Raw genomic sequence first — 27289 nt, 5'->3', positions numbered from 1 at the left:
GGGCTTGTGGCTCGATTATGTCGTAATCGGGGTAAACTTTACAGCCCGTGTTCTGAGTCTTAGACTAGGGCATTGGTTTATCTACTGGCTACCGATATTTTGTTTACTACACCATTGTAGTTTATCGTGTAAATTAAGTCTATCCAACCTATTTGCTGGTTTAAAAATAATATGGTATCGCGAGGTACAGAGACACTCGCTATAATTACAAAATATGTATTACAAAAATAGAACAAACCGTAGATTAATATATAGCTAGTAAAATATAGCTAGTTGGTAGGAATAGGAACCATGGGACTATTGAGCTAGTTCCTTATATTCACTACTATTACAATAATGTTATACATTGTACATAGGATCTGGTTTGCGGCTTCGTATATTGCTTACAGTAAAGATACGCGGGTAAATGGGTTATACATTTATAATATATAATAATTAATAATTAGCTGCGAGACAAACTGTTATGATAAAATTATACGACGGAAACGTCTGTAGATAAAAAAAAAACAATAGTTCTAAGTAAACAATCGTTTTTATTCATTATAAAAAAATTAAATTATTAGATAGCTATACGTCTATACAGCTAATTTCATTTATCAATAGATATGTATGCAACATAATTGTTATTTGTTTGTTAAACGATATCGGTTGTTCAATTTATAGAAAAATATATGATGTATAGATTTCAACAAATGTATTATATTAAAATATTGTTAAATTAGTAGAGGAATTTAATTATCTTATTTGGAACGCAGTTCAAAGAATATTATCTATTGAAGAATGACGTTAGTAAACTATAAATCGCTTGAAATGAAATTTGACCTTATCGTATAAAAAAAAAAAACCAACGAAACATTAATGAGCAATGACTAATGGTCTGTAATCTCCACTCCGAAGGTTGTTGGTACGCGAAGGGATCGTAATAATTTATATATCACAAGTTGTTAAGCCCATTTTTAACGTCGAACTAGACTTGTCCAATGTATTTTTTTGATATTTTATGTAAAACGGGTTATTGAACGTTCGTACTATTCGTTTTTTTTTACGACGGACACGCATTAACTATTTAAAAAGTCCCGTTCACACGGTCAAATATTTTATCGTATTATATTATATTATCAAAATGTACTACTTAAAGTTTAATAATAATGTCGAGTTTGATAAAATATTTGACCGTGTGAAGGTGAATGGGACTTAACGCGTAGGTCTGTTGTACATAAAACACGTACCTATCAAACACCTCTAACGATAATATTATTCGAAGGTAGAATCAACATATTAACGTTGTCCCCTGTACACCATAATATAATATGAGCTATAATAATATTTAATAAGAAAGTGTGGTTCAATGGTTGTTGCCGCCGCCACCAACTCAATGTCAAAAACTTAGCAGTCAGCAAAAATTCTTAATACCTTTGTATAATATTGTATGTGTTTGACATAAAATATAATAATCGTGCAATTCAGCGGTTCAGTTGCACGTCGTCATCATCGTCGTTGATAAGGGGTCGGCGCCGCGATAACTGATAACACGAGCATACCGCCTCCAAACAACACTACCACCACCAACACCACCAGTTATCGTATCATAACAACAACGTCGACGGTGCTATTCCGTCAATTTCCTGACGGATTACGAGTGTCGACGGCGTTCTGTGGTTTCACATTTCGATTGTTATTTCGTTACCGTTTACGCGTTCACTCCGATGTCTGTGTAAACGTTATACGTGGACGGAGAGGCGGACGACCAGGTCCGTTTTGTAAGACCGCGTCGCGTGCACTACACGTCCGTCTGGTGTGGTTCGCGAGGAGACGAAAATATAGCGACGACTGTGGGTTTTGTCCGATGGGATAAGCCCGTGACGAGCACGACGTATCCATCGGACTGTGCGTGATCTCTCGTTGGTATTTGTCATGTGTGACAACGCTATCGACCCCCGTAAGTAGAACGAATTTGCCATTGGCTATTTATTTTCTTCCTTATGCTTGTGCGGATATTTTGACCGCTGTATAAACTACGTCTAATCAGAGAAACATCACACCCGATCAATCACCATTGCAGCATACTGTTATTTGCATGTACTTAGCTGTAACTGGCATATTGTACGTATTTTAATTTGGTGTTATCGAACAGTGATGGTGTGTGTTTGGTCGAATATATAAAATTCTGATATCTCTTGGAAAACTAGTATATCTTAATAACTAACACGTTGAAATGCGGTTTTTGAATTAGATATACAGTGAGTTCCGCTTAATGAGATCACTGGTTTATAGAATCAACCGTTTATTTGAATCAAAATTGAAAATCTCAAACCATATCTTATGTTACTAATGTTAAATTAACCTTTTATTAGAATCAACAAGTACCGGATAATTGAATCATTTTTAAGAATATTCTTATCGTATTAATGGATATTTAAAAACTTTCACAAAAAAAAAAAAACAAGAATTGTTTTGAAAAAGTTTAAAGGAGCTATTCAAAAATATGTTGAAAACGATACTTTTTAGTTTCAAAAGTTATAAGTTCAATATATACATACATTATTATTTATTATTTATTTATTTTTAAACAATTAAAAATCATGTATATATTATATTAACTGAATATGGATTTTAATTTCAGGCTAATATGAAAATGAAATTAGTAAATTCTCAAATACAATCAAAAATAGATAGTTTCTTCACTTGATTTTAAATTTATTTTATTTTAATCTAATTTTAAACATACATTTAAATATAAACAGGGATATAAACTCATCAATAAAAAAATAATGTATGGAATCAACTGGTTAATAGAATCAAAATGATCTGAATCAATGTGATCACATTAAGCGGTACTTACTGTATTAAGGAGGACGCAACAGCTGCCTATGTTGTCTCTGGCTTAGAAACATACATCATGACATGACAAATTTATGTTCAGTAGAATTTTGTGTTGTTAGCTTTAATATTAGTGTCAATTGACTTATGATTAAACTAAAGGCATATAGATATATGCTCGGATATATGTGTTCTCTTCCTGGATTCTTAGAATATTTTAATTTTAAAATTAATTAAGAACATATTAATTTTTAATATACCTACCCATCAGTGGTGCTAAAGTCTATGTTTAAGTATAACAACTACATCTACATATAAACATTTGGCTAGGGGTTGGGTCCTTAGGAGAATTATGAAAATTAATAGGAATAGGATCACAAATTATTAAGTATTATTGTCCATTGAGTATGTGGTATTAAATATTAATGTTTTTGTTGAGCAGTGAACACAAAATAGGTCATGATAATATAAAATACAATCATTTGTAGGAACGTTTAATATTGTATATTATATAGGTAATATAAAAGATTGCATCTTGTTTATAATTTTGTATTTTATATTATCTTTAAATACCTTAACATATTATTGTTGCAGGTAATTAAATATCATTTTTATATATATTTATTAAATATATATTGGTTGAAAAATGATATAAAGATTATTAGAAATAAAATAAAAAGGGGTGTCAAATTGTTTATGACAGGTTTCGAATTTGATTAGTAGGTTGGTGATGGGGAGGGAGGTGATTGTTGGTAATCTTTGCTATACATTTAATTTTGTATTTTGGTGCAAATGATACTTATAATATACTTAAAAATTAAAAAACCAACAAAAAAAACAGAGATAATGTTCTTAATTTAAAGTTTGATTGTAGGTTAATTCACATTAATCAATATTTGTAACATTTAAGCCAATAATGCAAAATTGGTCCAACTAAACACAAATATACTATATTATACGTTTATAAGACAGTTACAACACATATGGATTATATCCCCTTAATCAGCAGCTATATGCATATAATATATAAGCAGTTTATTATCTTGCATTTGACTTAATTACGATTAATGAAATAAAATTGGCTCCAATGCATTATTTGTAATTAGATATTTGTTATTAATTTAATAAAACCAAATTTTTTTTGTTTAAAATAATCAAATAAAAATAAAAATCTGCTTGGACAATTGATACCACTTACATTATGTACATTGAAATAAATAAATTAGTTATATATATATAACTACATGATATTATATAAAATTATAAAGTAAATATTAAGTCCTTGTCTTGGTCCTTATATAAATACAAAATAATATTTAATTGTTTAAAGAATTTAAAGTCCTTATGCACCACTGCCACTGCTTTAAATTATATTGTTAGTAACAAGCCGTAACAAGCTGCAAATATAATTTAGAATAATATATCTATTTACATAATAATTGGTAATCAGTAGCATAAATTGGCCTCAATTTCTGATGGAGCAGAGAAATATTTTAATTTCTAACCCACCAATAGTCCAACTTCCTTTGTAAATCCTCACCTTATAAACAATTTATTTTTCTCTACCAATTTTTTTTTTTTATAAAATTAATAAATAAATATTGAATTATTTTAATAGTGAAAACTTTATTAGGTATTATAACATTTAAAAAAAAAATAATGAACAATTTGTACTTGAATTGAGTCGATTACTGACATCCTCTTTTAAAACATATTCCATTAATCTTATCAATTAGGTAATTGGTTGAAATTAATATTAAAACTTTTTTAAAATTGTAAAGTAACTATGCTATTTAATTATTCTTGCCCCATCGTCGTTCCAAGATATGGGTAGTAATTATCATTCATAACTTGTTGTGTTAGTTGGTAGGGTTAAAAACACTTTAAGGGCCGTTCTTACCATCTCACGGTTAAAATAAGCCCTTTAGGTTAATGTATAATAAACCTATAGGTTTAGAATATATACTTCTTACCAAACAATTTTTAATAGTAACCTATAGGTTTTTTGTCTAATCCTACAGGTTATTTTAATAGCTAGTTGTTCCAGCCGTTTAGTCGCAAACTATATGGTTAATTATTATTATAACTATTGTAATAAGTTTTGTATAGATATATAATCACATTTTTTTTCACATTTTGTGTTGTATTGTATATTTGTTTACCTACAAATTTTCTTAAAATGAAAATGAAAATCCAAAATATTGTCGATCTTATTTCTTTAACTGATAGTTCTGACGGTTACACGTCATTTGGCCTGGTAAATTATATCTGGTAACAATTCTGTACCAAAAATATCTTGCTAAAAAACGTCGGATAACAAATAAATATAAAATAAAAATATTTAGTAATTAGAGTTATTATTTTATTTTGATAATTTATAAAAACGTCAGGTAAAAAAAATAATAATCAGTTAATAAATAAAATATGATTTATTGTTTAAGGAGTAATAATATAAAATAATGTAGTGGAATTATAAAAGTAATATAGAATAAAAATGTTTAGAGATTAAATTTATAAACGATACCCTTCAAATATGTATTGATATTTGTAGTTTCATAGTTTTCTATTGTATTTTTTAGAAATGTCTAAAATTGGTCTATGTTTTTATATTTTCTTTTTTGTAGGGTTATTTTCCCCAGAATATTAATTTCGAGTTTTGCTTCTTGGAGACAAATTTGTTGTACTGATTTAAGCATATAACTGTTTCATATTTTGTTGTTGTGTGATATTAACTTTTACATGGCAACTTTTTATACTCGATACAACGCCATACTACTTTTGTTTTGTTTATTCATTATGAATCCTATATAAAAAAAAACCTTTATTTATAAGCATATTTATGGCTTTTTGGCTTTTTATGAATGTATATGGAATTATTATATACATAATTATGTGGCGTTAACATTACTTATACATGTTCGCATACAGCTAGGTGTACACCTGTACTAAAATCGAAAAAACGGATATTACACTATCTCCGTCATAATAATAATTTATATCTGATAAATCGTTGAGAGCTGATTAGATTTGTTTATTCGTGATTTTTCCAACTGTTTTCTGTATATAAAGTAATCTTTATATAAGGTGGATTATCCGCTTATTGCATTCTATAAAATACATTCTACAATATTACAGATTATTTTTCTAAAATTATAATTATAATTTCTATATATTTGTATTTTATATTCATTTGTTACTGCACGTTTTTTTAGCAGGATATTTTTGGTACAGATTATTTTGAACCGGATCAAATGTCGCGGATTAATGGTCGCCGGTTATTATATACCGGACTAAATGATGGGCCATCAGGTGACTTACTTAGGTCCTCTTGTTCTTTTATCCATAATTTAAAAAATATATATTTTAAAATTTAAATTAAAATCAATATTTTTCTTTTTATTTAATTGAATAAAAATAAATTTGAACTATATTGTCAATATTAAATTTAAAAACTTAATATAGTATTTTACAGTATTTAAGTATCCTCGAATTTTTAAGAAATACTCTAAATGAATAAATAAATAAATGATAATGAAAAAAAGTGATAACAAACATAGTTACTAACTTCAATACGAATATTTCGGTGTTAACCTAGAGGTTACCCAAACATGAAGGCTTAAAAAGTTTGTGAGAAAGATACTAGTTTGAGACCCAACCTATAGGTTAGGGTAACCATCAGGTTAAAAAAATTAACTCTCACTTGATAAGAACGGCCCTTAATAACTTTATTATTAATGGAAATCCTTTTGTCTTTTACATTCTATTTTTGATTCTAATTTGTCAGACATTGAAGTATTGTTATATTTTTAATTAAAAATACTATTAAAAATGAGTAACCTTGTCTTCAAAAGTCATATGTGTCAACAAAAAAATTGTTTACCTAGTCAATATATCTAATTATTATAAAAATGTTACTTGTACAACAATTCCAATTGTATAGAGTATTCTTGTTTAACAGACAAATATAGACTTTTAAAAATAGAAATTATACATATTTTTATGATTTTTTTTATGGTATAATTCATACCACTAATTGTAATTATTATACAATAGATTCTTTAAATTATTTACAGTAAGTTTAAGAAAAGTTAAAAAGAAAATTTCATAAATTTTAAATACTCAAACCAAATTTATATGAGCTAGGATGAAATTTAATAATTCAATCTCAATTAGACATTATAAACCTTTTTATAAACAATTCATATTAGTTTATTTCTAAAAGTATAATAATAAAACTAGGTCCATCAGTATGATTAAAAAAAAAAAATAGTACATTTTGGTTGGAATAATTTACTGTTTGACTGAATTACTCAATAAGTTAATTATCAGACATTATTAGAAACAATACATACAATATGCCTATCATATGATAAGTATAAAAAAAATAGGAATAATAACAATGTCTAGATATTTTAAGTAAGAATAATATAATTATCGAATAATTATGTTCTGAAATTTAAACATTTAAAATCAAAAAATATTATAAAATTTAAGTTTATATTAATAAAATTATCTAGACTTTAATTTAGCAAAGTTATATATACAGCTTCTTCTTTTTCAGTTGATTTAAATAACCTAACTTATTATCATACATAATTAAGTACATAGTTTTTCACTTTTTTGTACTTTTTAAAACTGTAAAAAAATGTCTAGTACTCTAGTAGAAGCTGTACTTAGAGGCAATAATATACAGCTGTTGTTAATATCTTTAACTTTTATGAAAGCAGTGTGTAATTTGGAAACTAGGAATGAATTTCAGTTAGTATTATAATATTATTATTTATCATTTTTTCTTTAAGTAATGCTTAGATGGAAGAAAATTCAGTATATAAAAACATAGATTCAATCAATTTTAAAATGTGTATAATAGTTAAAAAAAAATTTAAGAAGAGGTTATATTTTAAATTAATTACTGTTTAAAATATCTATAATTTTCAAAATATCATCATCAGTTCTTATTTACTAAGAACACTATTTTTTATTTTCAACAAATAAATCTAAAAACTTAATATCAAAGAAGCAATAGAAACATATTTTGTATAAGTGTGTAAGCATTTTGCAGCAGACAGGATGTGTAATTTATGCTGTCTACTTAAAAAATATTATGAATTATTATTAATTACTAAGTTCAGTTTATTCAATAGAGCAGCGATCCCCAATTAATATTTTTAAAGGCTACATTAGAGATCTTAAAATTGTTCACGAGTCATCAAAATTCTAAGTACATATTTACATTATTTAAAAACCAATAATATTTAAAAAAATAATTTACAATAATAGCAATTATAATTTTGTTGTAATACGCATTATTTATTATTTGTTTGTGGGCCGGATAAAATGTGTTCACGGGCCGCTATTTAGTGACCCATGCTATAGAGTAAAAATAAAAGTAGATCATGATAAAAATGATATAAAAAATATTAATTTTAACCATCTTATAACCATTTTAAAATAATTTTTTAATATTTTAAGTTCCTTATCTATTATACTTCCTTAACTTCTTTATTTAGGTGTTAATAATAAAAGAAATACATAAAACATATACTGAAAAAAAACATTGTTTATATTTCATAATATTTTTATTTTAGGAGAATAATGACCTCATGTATTCATGTTTCACTTTTTAAGTTGAGTTAAACTGAAAAATTAAAAAATGTATAAACACCTGAATAATAAACATCTAAAATCAAAAAATTATTTGTCTGAGGATTTTCTAATTTTTAATCACCTATTAATGACTACCTCTTTTAATGTTTCTTTTATTTTTTTAAAAACTATTATTTTTGTATAATACTTATGTTATGTCAACTAAAAATCTACTTTTAAAATAAAATCCATTTTTCTTAATTTGTAATGTTGAAAAGCAATTACATTTTGTAGTATAATATTTTCTGATTGTAAGTTGTAACATACATGGTACAATGAAAAAGTGCATTTTTAAATATATTTTTATAAATTTTTCAATTATTTATATTTTTTTTAAATAATAGACAGTAGATCTATTAATTGTACATTTATACAAAAAAAACTTAACGTCTTGCTTACAAAATAAAAATACTAACTGTTTAATATATTTTATTACTTAAAAATGTTGTTATAAATTTAAAAAAGAAATTATTCGAGAAATTAGAATTTAGAATTAATTTCAATTTTTATTAGACACAAATTAGATACATGAATTGAACAAAATACAATTTACATTCTTGCATAACATATCCACATAATACTTTATACATATTATATAGCATATTTATTACAAAAAGTTAAAAACTAAATATTACAAATTTTTAATACAGCGAGTTTCGCTTAATGTGATAACTGGTTTATAGAATCAACCGTTTATTCGCGTTTATTAGAATCAAAAATGAAAATCCCAAATCAGATCTTATGTTACTTATATTAAATTAACCTTTTATTAGAATCACCAATTACCAGATAATTGAATCATTTTTAATAGTATTTCAAACTCACTAAAAAAAAACAAGAATTGTTTTAAAAAAAATAAAAGAAGCTATTCAAAAATATGTCAAAAACAATACTTTTCAGTTGTTCCAGAAATTATAGGTACAATGTACATACATTATTATTTATTTAATTTTAAATAATTTAAAATCATGTATGTATTTTATTAATTGAATATGGATTTTAATTTCAGGCTAATATGAAAATGAAATTAGTAGATTCTTAATTACAATCGAAAATAGATAGTTTCTTTAATTTATTTTAAATGTATTTAATTTTAATTTAATTTTAAACATAAATATACTCATCAAAAAAAAAAAAAAAATGTTTTATGGAATCCATTGGTTAATAGAATCAAAATGATCTTAACCTATGTGATCACATTAATCGAAACTCATTATACTATTATTATGTATTACATATGATATGAGTATGTTATAATGAAGTTGGAAACCTAACTACCCAACTCCCGTGAAAAAAAAATTAAAAAATTTCAGTCATTGATAATTTTCAATGTTACTGAAAATGTCAATGAAAAAAAAACTTTCATGCTTACAACTCTAGAGATATCCATGCATAACTTTATTAATTTCTAGACAATGATATTAATTATAATCAATTGTAATTAAAATATTTAATATGAGAGATACTACTATTGATTATTTTTCTGTTAAATTATTGTTTTCCATTTGTTTATCTGTATAATTACCTACATTTTTTGTTGGTATACCACTGATTATTAAATCAGTTTCATTTTAATTGTAGTTATCTATGAATTATGTAGATTTATCAATATTTATCAGTGGTTTACAAATTATAATTCTTCTTTAATTAATAATATTTTTTATTTTAAAAAACATGTTTTAAATAAGAAAAATATCATATCTTTAAATAATTTTAATTTTGTATGTATGTTCTGCAAAGTTTTCATCACTTGACACTTATTAGTGGTATATAATTATTTTAGAATAGGGGTGGCAAATCTTTTTTTGATCACATACCAAAATCTTGTAATCAAAGCCTTAAAAATAATGCACGTGCCACTCGTGCCAGTAATGTGTATTCCAAAAGTACCTATAAACAATTTTATTCAGATTAATGGGGCCATAAAAAAGTTCAGCAAAATTATTTTAAATTAGTTGTGTATTTTCTAAGTCTTAGATGTTTTAGCAAAAAACTAGCAGTATCATTATTTACTATTCCTCTATTTTGATTTAAAATATTGCACTATAGAAAACGAGGTAGAAAATAACATTTATATATTATATTTTGACGTGAAAATATAAGTAATAAGTTATATAAATAAGTTTATTTGGAATGAACCATTTTTTTTTTCAAAATAAATATGCCTAGAAGCAGCGATTTTATAATTGATTATATTTTATAGAAATAATAAAATTTGTTCATATTTAGTATTGTTTCTATTTTAAATGCTAGATTAAACAATAAAATAAAAAATATATATATTTTTTCTCTATTTGAAAATATGAAAAATTTGCTACATTTACCATAAGTGTCATAGGTTTTCCACTTCTGTTTTAAAACAATAGGTATTCATAAAAATTTCAACATTTTGCTCTCATTTATTATTTTGTTTAATTCAAATATGTATCTTATAATACTTAATATGGACAATATGGAAAGCTTAATTTTTAATTATTTCAGAGTGCAGAGTTTATTTAAAGTGAATTTAAGTCATGTACAATGTACAATCATATAAAACAAAGAATATTATTTTATACTTTTTCTAATAGTTCACTATAAAAGATTATGAAAGCAGGTCATTAATCAGAAGCAATTTTGCTTGATTATGTCAATTAATGAAAAGGTTTTTTGTGAATGTATTGTTATTTATTACAATAGTTACTGGACCGATTATTAACTTAAAGACAAGCTATATTATACTATTTACAATAATTTGTTTTCCTATATTAGTTAGTAAATTTTGATTTTTGTTCCTTGCAGATATCTACTTGAAAACAATTTCAAACTAGTTATTTCAGCTGTTCCACTTGAAAGTTGATATAGACAAAGTCGATGATGATTAATATTGGATGAATTCAAAGCTTTTTTAATTCCAGGTAAGAAATATGTTATTATATTATATTAACTTATTATATTTATTTTAAAATCTGTGAAGTCTGTGTATTTATTATTAATACACATAACCAAACCTATATTTACAGTTAGTCACTCTTTGTATTATAGTTAAAAATCAGCATAAATTGAAGTTTAGTTCTGTTTATACTTAGTTTTATATTTTCTTAAGAAATATTGTTTTGTTACGTCATTGCCTTTATAAACTTTTAAGAGTTCCAAAATAAGTCTATTTACAAATATTATGATTAAAAGATTATGTATGTATTTTTATTTGTTTTATTAATTATTAATTGATTATCCCATTACAATGGTGTTGCAAAAGAAAATGAATATTATTCTTATAAATTATAAAACTAATAGTATTTACTAGTTTGCTTGAAAAATTCCAGGCATAAACCAAGTGTTTAATACTTTTTAGAATTCATAGTATGTAATACTTGTCTTAATAACCTGTCATATAAATTATTACAACATTATATACCTAAATTTAAATTTAAATTAATCATTATTTATTTTAATTCAACTCAGATACAATTGTAAATTTAGAGTTTCTTACTTGAATTGAATACATACTGTTTTCTTAGGTTAGGTTATTTTTCTGTATTTTTTTTTTTTTTATAGTTTGTTTGTCTTATAGTTAATTCAAACAAATTTATGTATAATACTTATTAATTCAAAATAAAATCTTTTACAAAATGCCCACACAGTATTTTATGTTTTGTAAAGCATTTAAGATGGATTTATTTTTAAAGATCTGAGTAGGTATGTAGTATGGTAGATAGTATAGGCTTTGTTCAATTCATTTGTGTTTATCAAAACAATTCTGAAATTATTTTTGAGCTTTTAGCTTGAAAACATAATTATTACAGTTTGTCTTGTGTATGTTCTTTTTTTAAATAATAATTTAATCATTTAAAATTTTGAATGTTAGAATAATTAGAAAAATTAAATTAGAATGCATATATATGTATAATGTTTTCATTATTCATGTCATTTTTTTTCAATACCAATACAAATAATTCTTATTTGTATTTATGTAATCACTTTGAAAAATAGTATGTTCTTTTAAGTACATTGTATATTATACTAGCTGTACCCGTGCACTTTGTTGCTCGTACAAAATGCATACAATACAATACACATTTTCTCAATTAATAAATAACTCAATTGTTTATTAACTTAGACCAATACTATTGCGATAGAAACCTTCGCCATGATATACTCTATTGTTTAAAAAAAAATCAAGAAGATCTGATGAGTAGTTCTAGAGTTTACCCTGTACAATGATTTTCATTTCACATTTATATAGTTAGATAAAAGATAATTAATATCCCAATGAAAACCAACTATATGATATATAATTGTGCTTTGATGGTATTTTGTTAATTAATGTAAGTATCAAAATTCCTATTTTTATTTTATTTAGGTGTTCTAATATATAGACTACTATAGCTACTTTGAATTGGTATTTACCGTCACAACAATGGATCCTGGACGGCCACAGCAACCTGATAAAAAACAGCTATTGCAACAACAGCAACTTTTGTTGCAAAAACAATTACAACAACAACAGCAACACCAGCAGTTATTAAAACAACAGCAGCAACAACAGCTAAATCTCCAACAGCAGCAATTTAAACAACAACAGCAACAATTAAAACCACAACAGCACCTCTTACAAACACAAACCAATTCTCAACAACAACAGCAGTTATTACAAACACAACCACAGTATTTACAGCAGCAGTTATCACCAAATCAACAACAACTATTGTTACGGAATCAAGATTTTCTGAAACAACGGGGTATGCAGCAAGGTAATTCTAACCAGCAACAGCTTCTCGAACATCAGAAAAATCAAGATCAAACCATTATAGATCTCATACAACTTCATGATAACAATGAATACGAAGACAAAAATCAAGAAGATCGTCTTACTGTACAGCGTCAACAAGTTATCCAACAATCTAGTATACAACGACAACAGCAGTTGCAGCAACTACAAACACAATTAGCGCAACAGTCTCAACTTAATCATCAACCACAACATCAACAGCAACCGCAAATTTTACAACAATCGCAGCATCTACAAAATGTCTCGCAACTACAAAATTCGCAACAACAGACAGTACAACAACCTCAAGCTGTAAGACAAACGCAGGTTGTACAAAAATCTAATTCATTGCAACAACCGCAGATTATACAGCAGCAGAATAATCAATATTCTCCAGTATCTACACAACCGTCTAAAAAACAGCCCCCTCCTCATACTCAACAGTTACTTCAACAACAGTTACAACAGTTACTATTAAAGAATAAAAATTATCCACAACGTATTGTCGTTTTGGGCAATCAACAGCAACAACAGCAGTTGTCACCACAGCAATCACAGCGCATAGTGACTAACAACGGCACCAACCAGCAATCACAACAGATGCAATGTGTTGTGGTAACTAACACTGGCCAACCACCTCAACAAATGCAACGTGTGGTTGTTACAGGAACAGGTCAACAACAACAGCAACAGCAAATTCAACGTATTGTGGTGGGAAGCAATGGTCAACAACAGCCACAACCAGTGCAACGTGTTGTTCCCACCACTGTACAACATCAACAGATGCAGCGTGTTGTTGTTACGAGCACCGGTCAGCAAATACAACAACAGCAATTACAGCACGTTGTCATTCCAAACACTAGTCAACAACAGTCACACCAGGTTCAAAATATGGTTAGCCAAACATCTATCCAACAACAGGTTCAACGTGTCGTTACTTCTACTTCAGGTCAACAACAACAGCAGCTTGCGCAACAAAATCAACCAGTATCACAACGCATTGTCATTGGTCAACTTAAAACATCGCAGCAGACACAACAAATGCAATCGCCGTCACAAAATGGAGTAGTTCTTAATCAGCAGGTAATGCAACGGCAGCAGCAGCAACGTGTCGTCATTGCAGGTCAACAACAAATTTTAAAATTAACTAACCAGCAACAGTCTCAACAGCAAATCACACTACAAAAACAGTTGACACATAAATTACTACCCACACAACAACAGCAACAACAAGATGTAATTAAAACCCAAATCCAACAACTGGAAGTAGTTACGAACCAAAATCAACAACAAGATGTAGTAAAAAAACAACATCAACAACAAAAATTAGTAAAAACACAACAACATCAACAAGATGTAGTGAAAAAACAACAGCAACAAGATTCAGTACAACAACAACAGCAACATCAAGACATAGTTATAAAACAACTGCAACAAGTGCCAAATCAACAATTATCAAAAAGTCCTGCTGCGCCTCTAACGCAGCAACAGAAAAATAACTTAAACTTGTCTAATGAAAATTTGGCAAAAGAACTACATATAAAACAATCCCATCAACAATTGCAACAATTACACATACAACCATCCCAGAAACATTCGCAGGAACAAATAAACAGACAACTACAACAGCAAAAACTTAAACAGAAAAAAGAAATAGATCATTTACAACATCAATTAAAACAACCTCAACGTAGTGGTGTAATAGTAGGACAGCTGCAAACACCAGAAAAACCAGAACCGGAAAAGTTAAAAAAGCAACTTGAAATACAGAAACAACAGCGACAAAAACTACAAGAACGTCTTTTACTGCAACAACGGCAGCAGCAACAAAAAAAACTCAAAGAACAACAACTGCAACAGAAACAACAACAACAGCTCCGTGAACAAGTTTTACTACAGCAACATTTTAAACAACAGCAACAGCAACAATTACAACAAAAATTACTACTTAGACAACAGGCATCTTCAGAAAACCGTTTATCATTAGTTGTGAACAGAAACCAAGAGAAGGAAATACAAGACGAAGAAAAAGTTATCGACTGTCATGAAAAGTCACCAGAACCAGAAACTTTGAAGTGTATAGAAAAATCAACGGCTGCTGAAAAACAGCTTCAAATTGGTATAAAACGAAAGCATAATGAAAATGTACCAATTGGCGAAAAAGAGTTATTATTATTGTCATCGTCGGATGAGGATGACGACGACGACACCATTCGTAAACAACGAAATTTATTACGTGAAGCTGAACGTCTAGTTCAGGAACGATATGATGCATTGACCGTTGTTTTAGGATCCAAGTACCAGGCGCAGTATGATGACATTTTAAGAAACTGGCTTGCAAATAGGTTATCTCGTGAAGAATTTGACCATGAGATTCGCAAGGTGATGTATGTTTCGTGGGTGACTATGATAAAGAAGGTGGATGTCGATAACAAAAACAAAAATTCATCTGTTAAAACCAATAATACTTCGATTTCAAAAAAAACAGGTAAAAAAGGTACGATAACCACCACGACGAAGGTGAAAGAAGACATTACCTCCTTATCAAATACAACGGGACAAAAATCGCTAACGTTAAAAAAAGCAGCAGAAGGAAACAAAGAAATAGATATTAATATTGAAAACAAGGAGGCTAAAGCTATTTTAGCAGAACGAGTGCCGTTGCATAATGCATTAGTCACCAGTTTAATAATGTGGTTACCACTTAATTGTCAGTGGTTAGAGCAGCGTAAGGCGCGTGCCCAAGGTCTTTCTGAGATCGGGTCCCCATTACGATTGTATACTTATGCAGATGTGCCACAAGTGCGTGGCTCCAGTGACCACTGGTACCCCGATCTACCGGGCAGCTTGGCCCGTTGGTATTGGCCAAATCATTTGTCATGCAAGTCTTCATTAGTGGAAAACAATGAACTATCGTTTCAAGAACAGCAGAAAAAGGAAGCTGCAGATGCCTTAAGTACAGCGGTTTTATTGAAGCCACCATCGAGCATGTTGCTCCCATTACTGATGGAGGTAGCTGAAAACACAGAAATAGTGCGAAGAGCAAGACAAATACAGTACCAGAAGTGGTGTCCAAAGAAACAAAACTTAAAAGTTATGAAAAGATTACAATGGCAACGGTTACAAGAACAAAAACGGTTAGCTACTATGGTTCGATTACGGGACGGATGTTCAAAACTGTTACGTGAACTCAAAATACGTCTTCGATATCTTACCAAACAAGAAAGCAGACTTATAGAACGGTTGCGTCGGCTCCAGATACGTATGTCACAACGACGGCGTCAAGTGTTGGCACAGTTCAAAATTAGAGAGCAGGACTTACAATATCGGATACAGAAGTTTTTTGGTAAGGCACGTTTAGAACAACCACATAATGATTCACAAGAGTATCTATATTCAGATGATTCAACTAATGAAGATAACGAGGCAGATGACGATGAACAGAATGAAGAGTCTCAACATAATATTCTCAAACAGCAATGGAAAGAAGAACATCTATTGGAAAAAAATCGTGGAAAAAATAAGCAGTTGAAAATTAAGATTGCTGACCATCAATCTAGATCAAATGTTCAAATTAAACGCCCGCAACCAACGGCTTTAACAATACGATTATTGCGTGACCGACAACGGTTCTTGGCAACCACTCGGTTGCTACAGGTAATAAAGCAAGAGCGCTTACAAGTAAGTAGTAATGCTGATTATGTCCGAGAGGTTAGAAATAAAAACTGTCCATGCGGAGAGGTAGATGACAAACCATGTCAATATCGGAGGCAGATTCGTCAATTACGAAAAAAGTTGAAAGTTCGCGAAGCTGTAGCCAAAAAAGAAATAGATATAGATCTAGTAAAAAAAGCATCTGAAAAAGAAAATCTAGATTCCAAAGGATTTAAAAAAACAAATTCTATAGAAATCGAAAAGAAGAAGGCTGAGACTCAAAAGAAAAAAGTTGTGATAAAATCAACCAAGAAAATAAAATCAGCAGTGACCAAGAAACATTTTAACGTAGAAGCAGAGCAAAAAAACAGTATAACTGCCAAAGGCATAACTATAGATAATAAATCTACAAAAACCAATGCTATTAATAATAGAATTTCAAACAAAACGGCATCCTTAGTTACATTCAACACGAAAAATGTAGAGACTAAAGAACAACAAAAGTTAGGTAATCCAGACCAATTAAATAAAGGGAAACATAATATAGAAATTAATTGTGAAACATTTGAAACGCGAACTAAATTTGATAATTTGGGGAATACAAGCAATTGGATCAGACCTCCGCTTTCAAAAGATAAAAGAAGTGTGGTGAATGTAGCTGATGCTGCTGCTCGTGCGGCTCAAGCAGCATTAGCTGCATCGAAAAAAACTCAGCTCCGAAAAACTAGAGCCGCAGCAGCTGCCGCTGCTGCTGCTGCCGCCACTACCACCATTGCAGCTACTGCGACTTCTGGTGTAAATGACAATGATCGGCGAGCAAGTGAACTTATGCCGCCACCACCACCACCGCCACCACCAAAAATTGCTTCTACCCCAAGAAATCCTACAATTGGGGCTAGATACTTGCAGCAACAGAAGTTTTTGTTGGATCGACACAGACAGCTGGAACGCATTCGACGTGACGAAGAAGAACGACGGCAACGAGCCCAAGATGAACATCAGCAACAAAAGCAGGAATGTTCTGATAAGGAAGAGGAAGCGACAATCATAAAAATAGATGACGTCTTCTCATCATCTTCTCGACGAATGGGATCTAAGCGACAAAAAGTTCCAGTAGAGACCATACGTCAGGATATCAGTCAAGAAACTACTAACGAAGATCAGGAAGAATTTGGCCACCCAAATTCTAAAAAATCTAAAAATGATGAAGAAAGATTGAACGATTATTACTTTTATTATGGCGGTGATGATTATTATTCGTCAGACGAAGAATCTTCTGGATCGTCGTTTACGGAACCGCCATTTCCTCCACTTTTGCATGACCTTCGGATAGACCAGTTACCACGGCCTACTAATCGGATGCCAGCTGCGGCCGTTCTTCCTCATGGCGTTCGAACTAGGTTGCAGCCAAATCCATTATCAAATTCAAAAAATCAAGACGTAGAATCATCTTCTTACCGTAAATCTCATTTGATAAGCTACAGGAACGCAAATTTTCACAGACTGAATTTGGACGAAATATAAATGAACCTATTCAAAAAAAATCTCTTGATCAGACTATGGAATTTATTATGAGTTCAAATCCTTTAAATTCGCAGTCAATGACTGATAAATACAAGATTTCTGAATCAGCTGAGTCTCCGTTTTATAAAAATCTACCCATAACAAATAAAAACAAAATTAATAAAGGATCAACGTCTGCACTTGTAGAGCAGCGGGAACAGCATCTGATTCAACAAGGAAGAGTGAACTATACTAAAATATCACCAGCACAACAAAAGCATCGTCAGAATATAGACAAATTATCGGAAACTAAAAAAACATTCGAACAAGTTCGACTAGAGCGAAAAGAAAATCCAGAACCGATAATTAAGACGAACCATTTGTCAGATTTGTCAAAAAGAAATTTAAAACAAGTGGCAATAACCTCAATGACAAAAACAAATTCGTGTATAAAAGAACAAATAAAACACTATTCTTGTCAACCACAGCAACGGAAATCTATAAACAAAATAAATCAAGCACCAATCACAAGAGTGGATGTTGAAGAATTGCGATCGGTGCAGTGGAAAGCGCCACTGACACAGTGGAATAAACGACCTATTGCATACGAAGCGGCTATAAAACAAAGGTATTCAATACAAAGCAATGAAAAAGACTTGCAACATTCAATGATTGAAAAAGTAGTTACATGCTCATCGGATAAATTTGAAGTTTCAAATCATCATGATCATCAAGAAAAGTTGCGTTCTGAAATTGAGCGACAGAAACGTGAGCGTATCAAAATGCAAGACATGGTTTTTGAATACCAAAAACTTGTAGACACTTTACCTCCGAATGAACAATTACAACATATGGTTCGATTAAAACAGCACCTTCGGCCTTCGGGAAATACATTTGAAAAGACTGCTGTTAAGTGTAATTCGTCAGTAGATCAGCAGCAATTGACCGTAGCATCAGTTAACAATTCTTGTGTATTATTAGACGATTCACCTGCTTCCATACATTTATCTGACGACGGTCAAGAAACAACGGTCTTGAAACGAATAAGTAATCTACTGTTAAAAATCAAGCATCAGCAAGAAGAAATGTACCGAAAAGTTGATATTTATGATGAAATTAAAACATCTGGTCCAGAAGTTGTATCTGATAAACTAAATGTTAACACATCGGTACAAAATGATCTAAAAAATATGCGTGACTTGTGGCCCGCATACGAAGACAAGCCAAATCATGAAGAATTAATGGATGATGAACAAAGGTTACGACAGACCCAAGAACTAATCGATCGTTACTATTCCAGTGATGGTGACAAAAAATTAGTTCGTTCGTTGGATCAACAAAAACGAAGGCTTGGAAAGTATGGGCGAGAGAGACTTGAACGAGAGTTACCCGAGTATCAGCAATTCCGAATAAAACAAATAATGCAATCGGAAACTTCAGCAGGACCAAATCTCACGGAACAAAAAAGACAAAAGCCACAGTTTACTCAATCGAATTCGCCAGAACGACAAAATTGTGTAGAACAATATAAACGACTTGGACGAATTGAACAATTGGAACAACAAAAACACCTTTTGGTACATAAACAACCACTGAACAAACAAAAAATTCAAAACAAGCAGCATCAAGACTCTGATAATAAGCGTACATTTATTCAAGGGCAGCAACCTCGGCACTGTTGGAAAGTTAGTAAATTTCGAGTATCATCAACGCTATGTTATAACGAGCAACTCCCACTGCGTGAACAATTGCTGCGTAGAATCATGAAAAAGAAAAACATGCGAATAGTTAAAATACATCAACCACAGCAAAAGTGTCCTAAATCCACGAGAATGCCTGAAACTGTGACTAGACCAAAGATAATAATCCCCGAAGATATATCTAATATAAATACAACGAAAGAAATGAATAGAGGGTCACATCATTGGTGGATAAACATGGGTTTGGAAAGGAAAATATCACCGTTAGTCACAGGTAGTGAGAACGAAGACGATCTAGAACTAACGCCATTAGCGATGATGCCAATCGGAAATATACCGCAAGTGACTAGACCACAAACAGCCACAAAGATAGCATCAGTTATATACATACACCAGAAACGAAATACGATATTTACTAATAAAACGAAGCTAAAAAGATGGTTGACACCACGTCTATTAAAGATGATGACAAATGGCGAAGAAAGGTGGTTGGAACAGTTGCAAATGAAGATATCACAGCTTGATGATGAAGTAGATCTACATTGGAAGACTATGATGACTAAGCAGGAACAACAAGTGAAATTGTTGCTGAATTATGACAAACATCTGCAATTTGAAAAAGAAAAGTTGCGTCTAGAACGTGAAAGACGGATTCAGCAGCTAAAGAAACGAACACCCTTTCAAGCGTTGCCGGTACATCATCAGCAAGCACATACGTCACGGGCGATTGGAAATATGCGACAACAACAATCAGAAATACCAATAATTGTTATCGATGATGATGATGAGCCATCGAATGATGTGATATTTGATGGTCCAAAACGGGACTCACGCCCACATCCAGTGTTTATTAATGATGACCTATTAAAACACGAGTTAGAAACAAAAATATTTTATGAAGATCAACACAAAAGTATTAGTAATCGATGGAAGCAGTTAGAAGTCGTACGTAAAGCACACCAACAGCAATGGAAAGTTAAGTTAAAAACTTTATTTTCGTATAAGGCAACAAATAGACAATTTTGTCGAGAACTTAATGAACGTTTAATTAGAAATATAAAGAATCCAAATTTAATTATTGCGTTAGAACAGCTTAACGGGGGAGCGTTAAAACATGCGGAACAACCACAAACGCGCCTGTCCGGATCACGTTCAATGCAAGTACAACCAAGAATGTTACACCGGCAACAAGTTTCATCTCAAAAGCAAACTATAAAAAACCACTCGGAGAAAACACCAACACAACATAAAACTTCAAAAAAAATGATTAATCAAGAGCGGTCAACGCTTAAACAAGCTTTACAACGACGCCATTTAAACAAACAAGGAGAACAAAAATTTAAAAAGCAGCTACTACAAAATCTGAACTATCCTAAAAAAAACCAACCAAAAAAATCCAATAAAAATCAAGAATCAGTTAATATTCGACAACTACGTAATAAACGAACCTTAGTCGTAGATCAACCACCACATAAACGAACAAATCAATCAAATAATCAAAAGCATTATAAACTCCAAATACAAAAAGAATCTCTAGTAAAACAAGAAAAAAAAATACCACGGAGGCGATTCCAAAATAATCAAAAGCTTACAAATGTCAAAACACCCGCTGTAAGTTCAAGACACATTTTCTTATTACGAAACAGAATACTCAATGTGCATTCGAATCGTAATAAGCGATTACGGAAGCAAAATCAGCGATTGGTGCCTAAGAAAGATGTTAGTCTTAACGTCACAGAGAACCAAGTACAGCGATGTGAAAGACGAAATAAATCTACCAAGTTGATTCTTAGGACAATGACCTATTCGCTACATAATCAATGGTCTGCATTGAAGCGTCAACTAGATAGATTTAACGAAAATAATTTGGATACAATCGATAAACAATTAGAACCATCAGTTTCAAAAACATTGACAATGTGTATTCATCAATCTAACACAGCTTCACTGATATTGCCACCACAACAACCATCAACTATAACACGTCACTCTATGGCTCCTACCATTACGTTAAGTCCACAACAACCATTAAGTTCTTTAGAACAATGTTCAGCGACTTCAGTAAAATTATTACCACAACTACCGATGATGTCATTGAGTCAATTAGCTCCGACAACATCAGCAAAATTCCAACTATATCAACAAAAGCAACTGATAGATGAGAAACGAAAGGTTATGACGCAACGGCTCTACCAAGTACGCAGTAAACTAAAACCTTTGATGGAAATGTGGCAGCTTTCACTTCAAATGCCTAGACGCTGGTTATGGCAACAATTAGATGATATTGAACAGTTACGGCGAAAAGAGTTTTCAGTTAAATCCATTCTAGACTTGAAATGTTCGACTGATCAAGAACAAAAACAACAAATACTTCAAAATAATGAAGATTCAGTAGTGATGGCTTCAACCACTATGACCCAATATTCATTGCAACAGCTGCAACGAATTCGTGATCATCTAAATTGGCGACAACAACGATTGCGTGATCTAATTGAAGACTTACTTATATTAATTTGCCCAGAAGAACATCCCATGTTGTCTGAGATAACCCAGAAACCTTCAGCGTCTTCTGTCTTGATCAAATTACAACAAAATCCGTCGATGACTGAACAGATAAATTCAACTTATTCAGCGTCATTAAATTTGCAATGCCCTTCGTCGTTAAGACGAATGCAACAACAATTTTCTACCTATCCATTGCTACTTAAACTAAAACAACCGCTGACGGAAGATCAGTCGTCATTAATGTATTCAACATTATTAAAACTTTCGATAACAAATTTTGCTTTCTTTTCAAAAAACAAAGCGACTAGTACTAATGACTATATGCAGTATCCTAATAACCAAATACAGGAAAAAAGACGACTAAGTATTGAAAATGAAACTGACAATTGTTATAAAAGGCTTAAATCATTTACTAAAGAAAAGCCAAAGTCACCAATTAACGTAATTAATTATAAATCAACTACCCCTTATTCGCCTTCTAAAAACAAGGTGATTGACCAAAATATTCCCACCATTGAAATTTTGGATTCTGATGAAGACGTGGAAATATTAGATTCTGATTCTAGTACCGAGTCATCGAACGAAGCTAGCTTTGGTGTGCAAGTTTCAGAAAAATCACCATTAACCATTAAAATAATAAAAAAAAAACCACTTTCGTCTTTACATCCGGCGATTAAAGATTTTAAGGATAAACCAAAAATAGGTGACATGAATTCTGTTATAAAATTTAAAGAAAACAAAATCAATGTTGATTTAGATAAAGATATGGAGAAAACAAAGAATGAATATTTGAAATCAGAGAAATCAATACAAATAGAAGTCAAAGAAAAAGATTTCAAAAAGTTAATAACAACTAATGACAATGATAATAAAAAACTTATTAGTGAACGCGAAGAAAACGATAAAAATTTAATGGAAGAAAAAATAATACAACAGTCCATTGTCAGCAGACCAACACGAATAGCTGTTCTTGTCAACAGACCAAACGAGACAGTGGCAGCCATTAACGAACGAACTGTTCCTGTTAGCAGCAATCAAATATTGAAGGTAGCTGTAGTTGAATCAACATCATCAATCATTTCAAACATTGGTAGCAGAAGTATAAAAGTAGTGCCTGAAGGAAGAAAAATAATAAAAATGGAAAGTGATATTCAGAACCCAATATATGTAAATAGTGTAGATAGAACAATGTCAGTCATTAATAAATTAACGGAAGCAGCAGTGGGTGTCATTAGAAAAACCCCCATAATAGACCAGACCCATCAATCTACAATTGCAAGCTGTACACCATCGCCAATTATAACGCCTTTTAGAAAATCAGATACTATTACAATGACAAAGTCAATGGAAAAACCCCAGAGTAATAGCAATAGTACCAAAAATATGGAAAAAAGTAAAGTTGTTACGACAAACCACCGTCATCGAATTGGCATGCTTACACGTTCAAAGACTGTACGACGACATCGGCGCTTAAATCGTACTATATCGTTGGAAACTCGTGGACCTGCGGTTCCTACGTTCCGTGACCATGGATTTGCTCAAGGTACTATTGAACGAGTAGTACATGGGCGGTTTGTGACCACCATAATGACTATGTCGGCTGCACACACTATTGCGTCATATTTACCTCCACGACTTCCACGTATACCATTTAACTATGCTTCAATTAATCAATATAACGTCAATGAGGTTCTTGCGGCAATAGATAATAACGACAATGTACACAACACAAGTGATAATCAAAATATAAAGTTAGTCAACTCACCGATAACACTATCCACGTTCATGGGTAAGTTAGAGAAAGCTGTGGAGACCTCTTCAAACTTTGCATGTGGTAACAGACATCTTTGGAATGGTTGCGCGCGGACAACTGGTTCTGCTTTGATGACTTTAACCAAGGTTGTCAAAGAAGCCAAATCACAAAATAATGCACTCCGATCACGTGCTACTTCTTCGTCTCATATGACCACGGAAGTGAAAACACCGACTATCATACCAGCGAGACCGTCGAGATCGATAAAAAAGAAGCCCATACCTGTCGTTACAAAATTGACAAAAAGGTCCATATCAGGCACGGTACCCATTTTGCCGACTTTCGCGTCAACGTCGTCATCATTGGAAACTATAGCCACATGTATCGACTCTACTCCACCAACCAAAAATGTGGCAGAGTTGTCATCATTTTCTCAATCAGTTGGGTTTCACAACAGATCTAAGTCAGCTATAGTGTTAGCTAATGTTAATGAGCAACAAAAATCACAGCCAACCAAAAGATCAGCGTCAGTGGCGTTTTCATCTGAACCACTTCTTTCATCACAAAGAACGTCAGACGTAGTTCCAATACTGAAAAATAAATCATTAACCTTGGCACAACCGAACAAGAAATCTAAATCAGAAGTTATCAATCAATCACCAACTTTAACAAAGCCTGGTCGGTATGAAGAAAATCTTAGGCCCATCAAACGATCCGCATCCATAACTGGTAGTATGTCAGACTTGTCACCTACAGCAATCAAACCTCCCAAGAGATCCAAGTCGGCCGTAGCAATTACACCTGTGACAGAGGCAGCTTCTGCATCTAGCAATAATTTCAAACCACCAATACCGATTAAAAGGTCTGCGTCAATAGCACTGTCACCACCTACAGTCAGACCAACTAACAGATCCAATTTGGCAGTTGTGACATCTCCATCATCCAACGCTACTGTACCAGAATCAAGAGTATCAAGAACATTAAACATTTCAAAAACGATGTCTCCTTCAACAGTATTGGCATTAACACCGAATTATACAAAAAATAATATACTCGACAACTCAGATATTGTAACCACCAACGAAAGTAATACCACCCATGAAAAAATAACAACGATCACAGAAGAAGATCAGTGTACTGTGACTGTAACGCGAACTCTATGTCCTACCATTCCAGCACCAATGGATGTGACAGCCGATGCGTGTAGTCTTGTAACAGCTGCGTGTGAACAATTTATCAAAGCCATGGTGATGGAACGGCATTTGAAAGCAGGCCGAGGTGCCGGCACGCTTCAACTGCACCGTCGAGACGCTTACGCCGCGGCTATAGCGGTTGACGACGATATTCGACCATTTCCAGATTATTGTCGAACGCCATCCATCAGAACGACACTCGTTAATCCTGTGAAATCGGTGCACAGTCAAGGAGAAAACAATGTACAAAAGGGGTCAGTATTTGAGGAGAAATCTATCGTTACTGATAGTAGATGTAATGCAAAATCAATTGTTATGACGACAGACAAACCGGATAACAACAACGAAAGGCGGGCGGTATCTAAACAACAATCAATTATCGTCGATAGTAAATCAAATAACAAATTGTCCGTACTGACCGTCAAAACAGTCATCGAAACTCAGACCACTTCTTCTACGACGACTACGATCAATAAACTGCAATGTCCTACGTCCATAAATTCCGTTTATGCGGCAAAACCGAGATCATTGATCGAAGGTACTTCGGCTAGAACTAGAGGAGTGGTGATATTGAAAAAGAGTTCTTCGTTAACTCCAGAAAGAACAATTCCATCAACCACCGAACAACTGATAACCAGCAGTCAGTTATCATCGGATCCAATAGTCACCGAAAATCATGCAAAAAGTTCTTTGCCAGTTATCGTACCTGAAACGACAGCAAAACCTCCGCCAGCCGTCACGGAAGTCATCACCAAGACCTTACCTATATCAACACCCGAGCTGCTGCCCGAAGCCACATTGACTTTCAAAACTTCCACGTCGACTCGTGGGTTTTTCGTGGAACGCGGTAGACCTTTGTTACGGCCCGCTTTCAACCGGCGTCAGCCGTTCGGCACGTTGGTGGCTACTTGTACCATGGCGGCCGCGGAATCAACTGCTGTCAACAACATGTACTTTTCAAGTGACCGAGACCAAAGTGTTGACACTAATGCCTATTGGCCAAATAATAATCCTTCTGCCGATACCTGGGGATGTTATTTTGGAAATCAACAAATGTTACCGCCCGCCAGCAGGTTGAATAATTTCTTGAATATCGGCCTATAAATCAGTGGTGCCGCAGTCCGAAAACCAAGATAGAGGAGGCAGTAATGTCGACGTCGACACCGCCCACATAGAACCTTCCAGTGCGCTAACAAAATCGCCGCACGGCATTAAGGAGACAAATGACAATTGCGCTCATGAGAAGATGTCGTTGGCAAATAATCGACAACAACTGATGTTTATAGAGATTGCCCGTCAGCAACAGTACATGAAGCAATTGGAGCACGAGATGAAACGGCGTGTCCATGAATACCAAAACCGAGAACCCGATCCACAGGAAGTTTATTACCAAAAGTTTATGAAACTGCAATTCGGCTCAAAAAATACACCTCCGGAGCTGTCATTATTACGGCTCTCTCCAAACAGCCACAGTCGCCACAGCTTGATGAGTTGGTAAAATTGGATTGCTCGAGAAGCGCTTTGAATTAATTTTTTTCTTCGATATACTAACAGTAGGAATCCGTAAAAAATTGTCTGAATTCTACTATACGCTATTCTACAGTACCTTTTTTCATTCCATTATGTATCGTTTTTTACGCAGGTGCTATAACTGAATATATTTTCTTTAAAAAAAAATTGTGTAAAATAGTGTTTCGGTATTTTATTTTTCCTTGTACACCGGCATTATTATGACTCTTTAATAATTAAAAATAAAATTATTTTT

General features: G+C 31.8%; 1 protein-coding gene across 1 annotated transcript; it reads left to right on the top strand.

Moving 5' to 3' along the window:
- Positions 1 to 1594: 1594 nt before the first annotated feature.
- On the top strand, positions 1595 to 27289 carry LOC113559883. Its single transcript, XM_026965665.2, is given in 5 exon segments — positions 1595 to 1939; positions 11248 to 11363; positions 12809 to 18361; positions 18364 to 26622; positions 26624 to 27289. Coding segments are annotated over 3 exon segments (14154 nt in total). The 5' UTR covers positions 1595 to 1939; positions 11248 to 11363; positions 12809 to 12865; the 3' UTR covers positions 27023 to 27289.

Source organism: Rhopalosiphum maidis, chromosome 3 (assembly GCF_003676215.2).
Source record: "Rhopalosiphum maidis isolate BTI-1 chromosome 3, ASM367621v3, whole genome shotgun sequence".
Lineage (NCBI taxonomy): Eukaryota > Metazoa > Arthropoda > Insecta > Hemiptera > Aphididae > Rhopalosiphum > Rhopalosiphum maidis.
The sequence above is the reverse complement of the archived record's forward strand: the minus strand, read 5'-3'. Positions and strand labels throughout refer to the sequence as shown.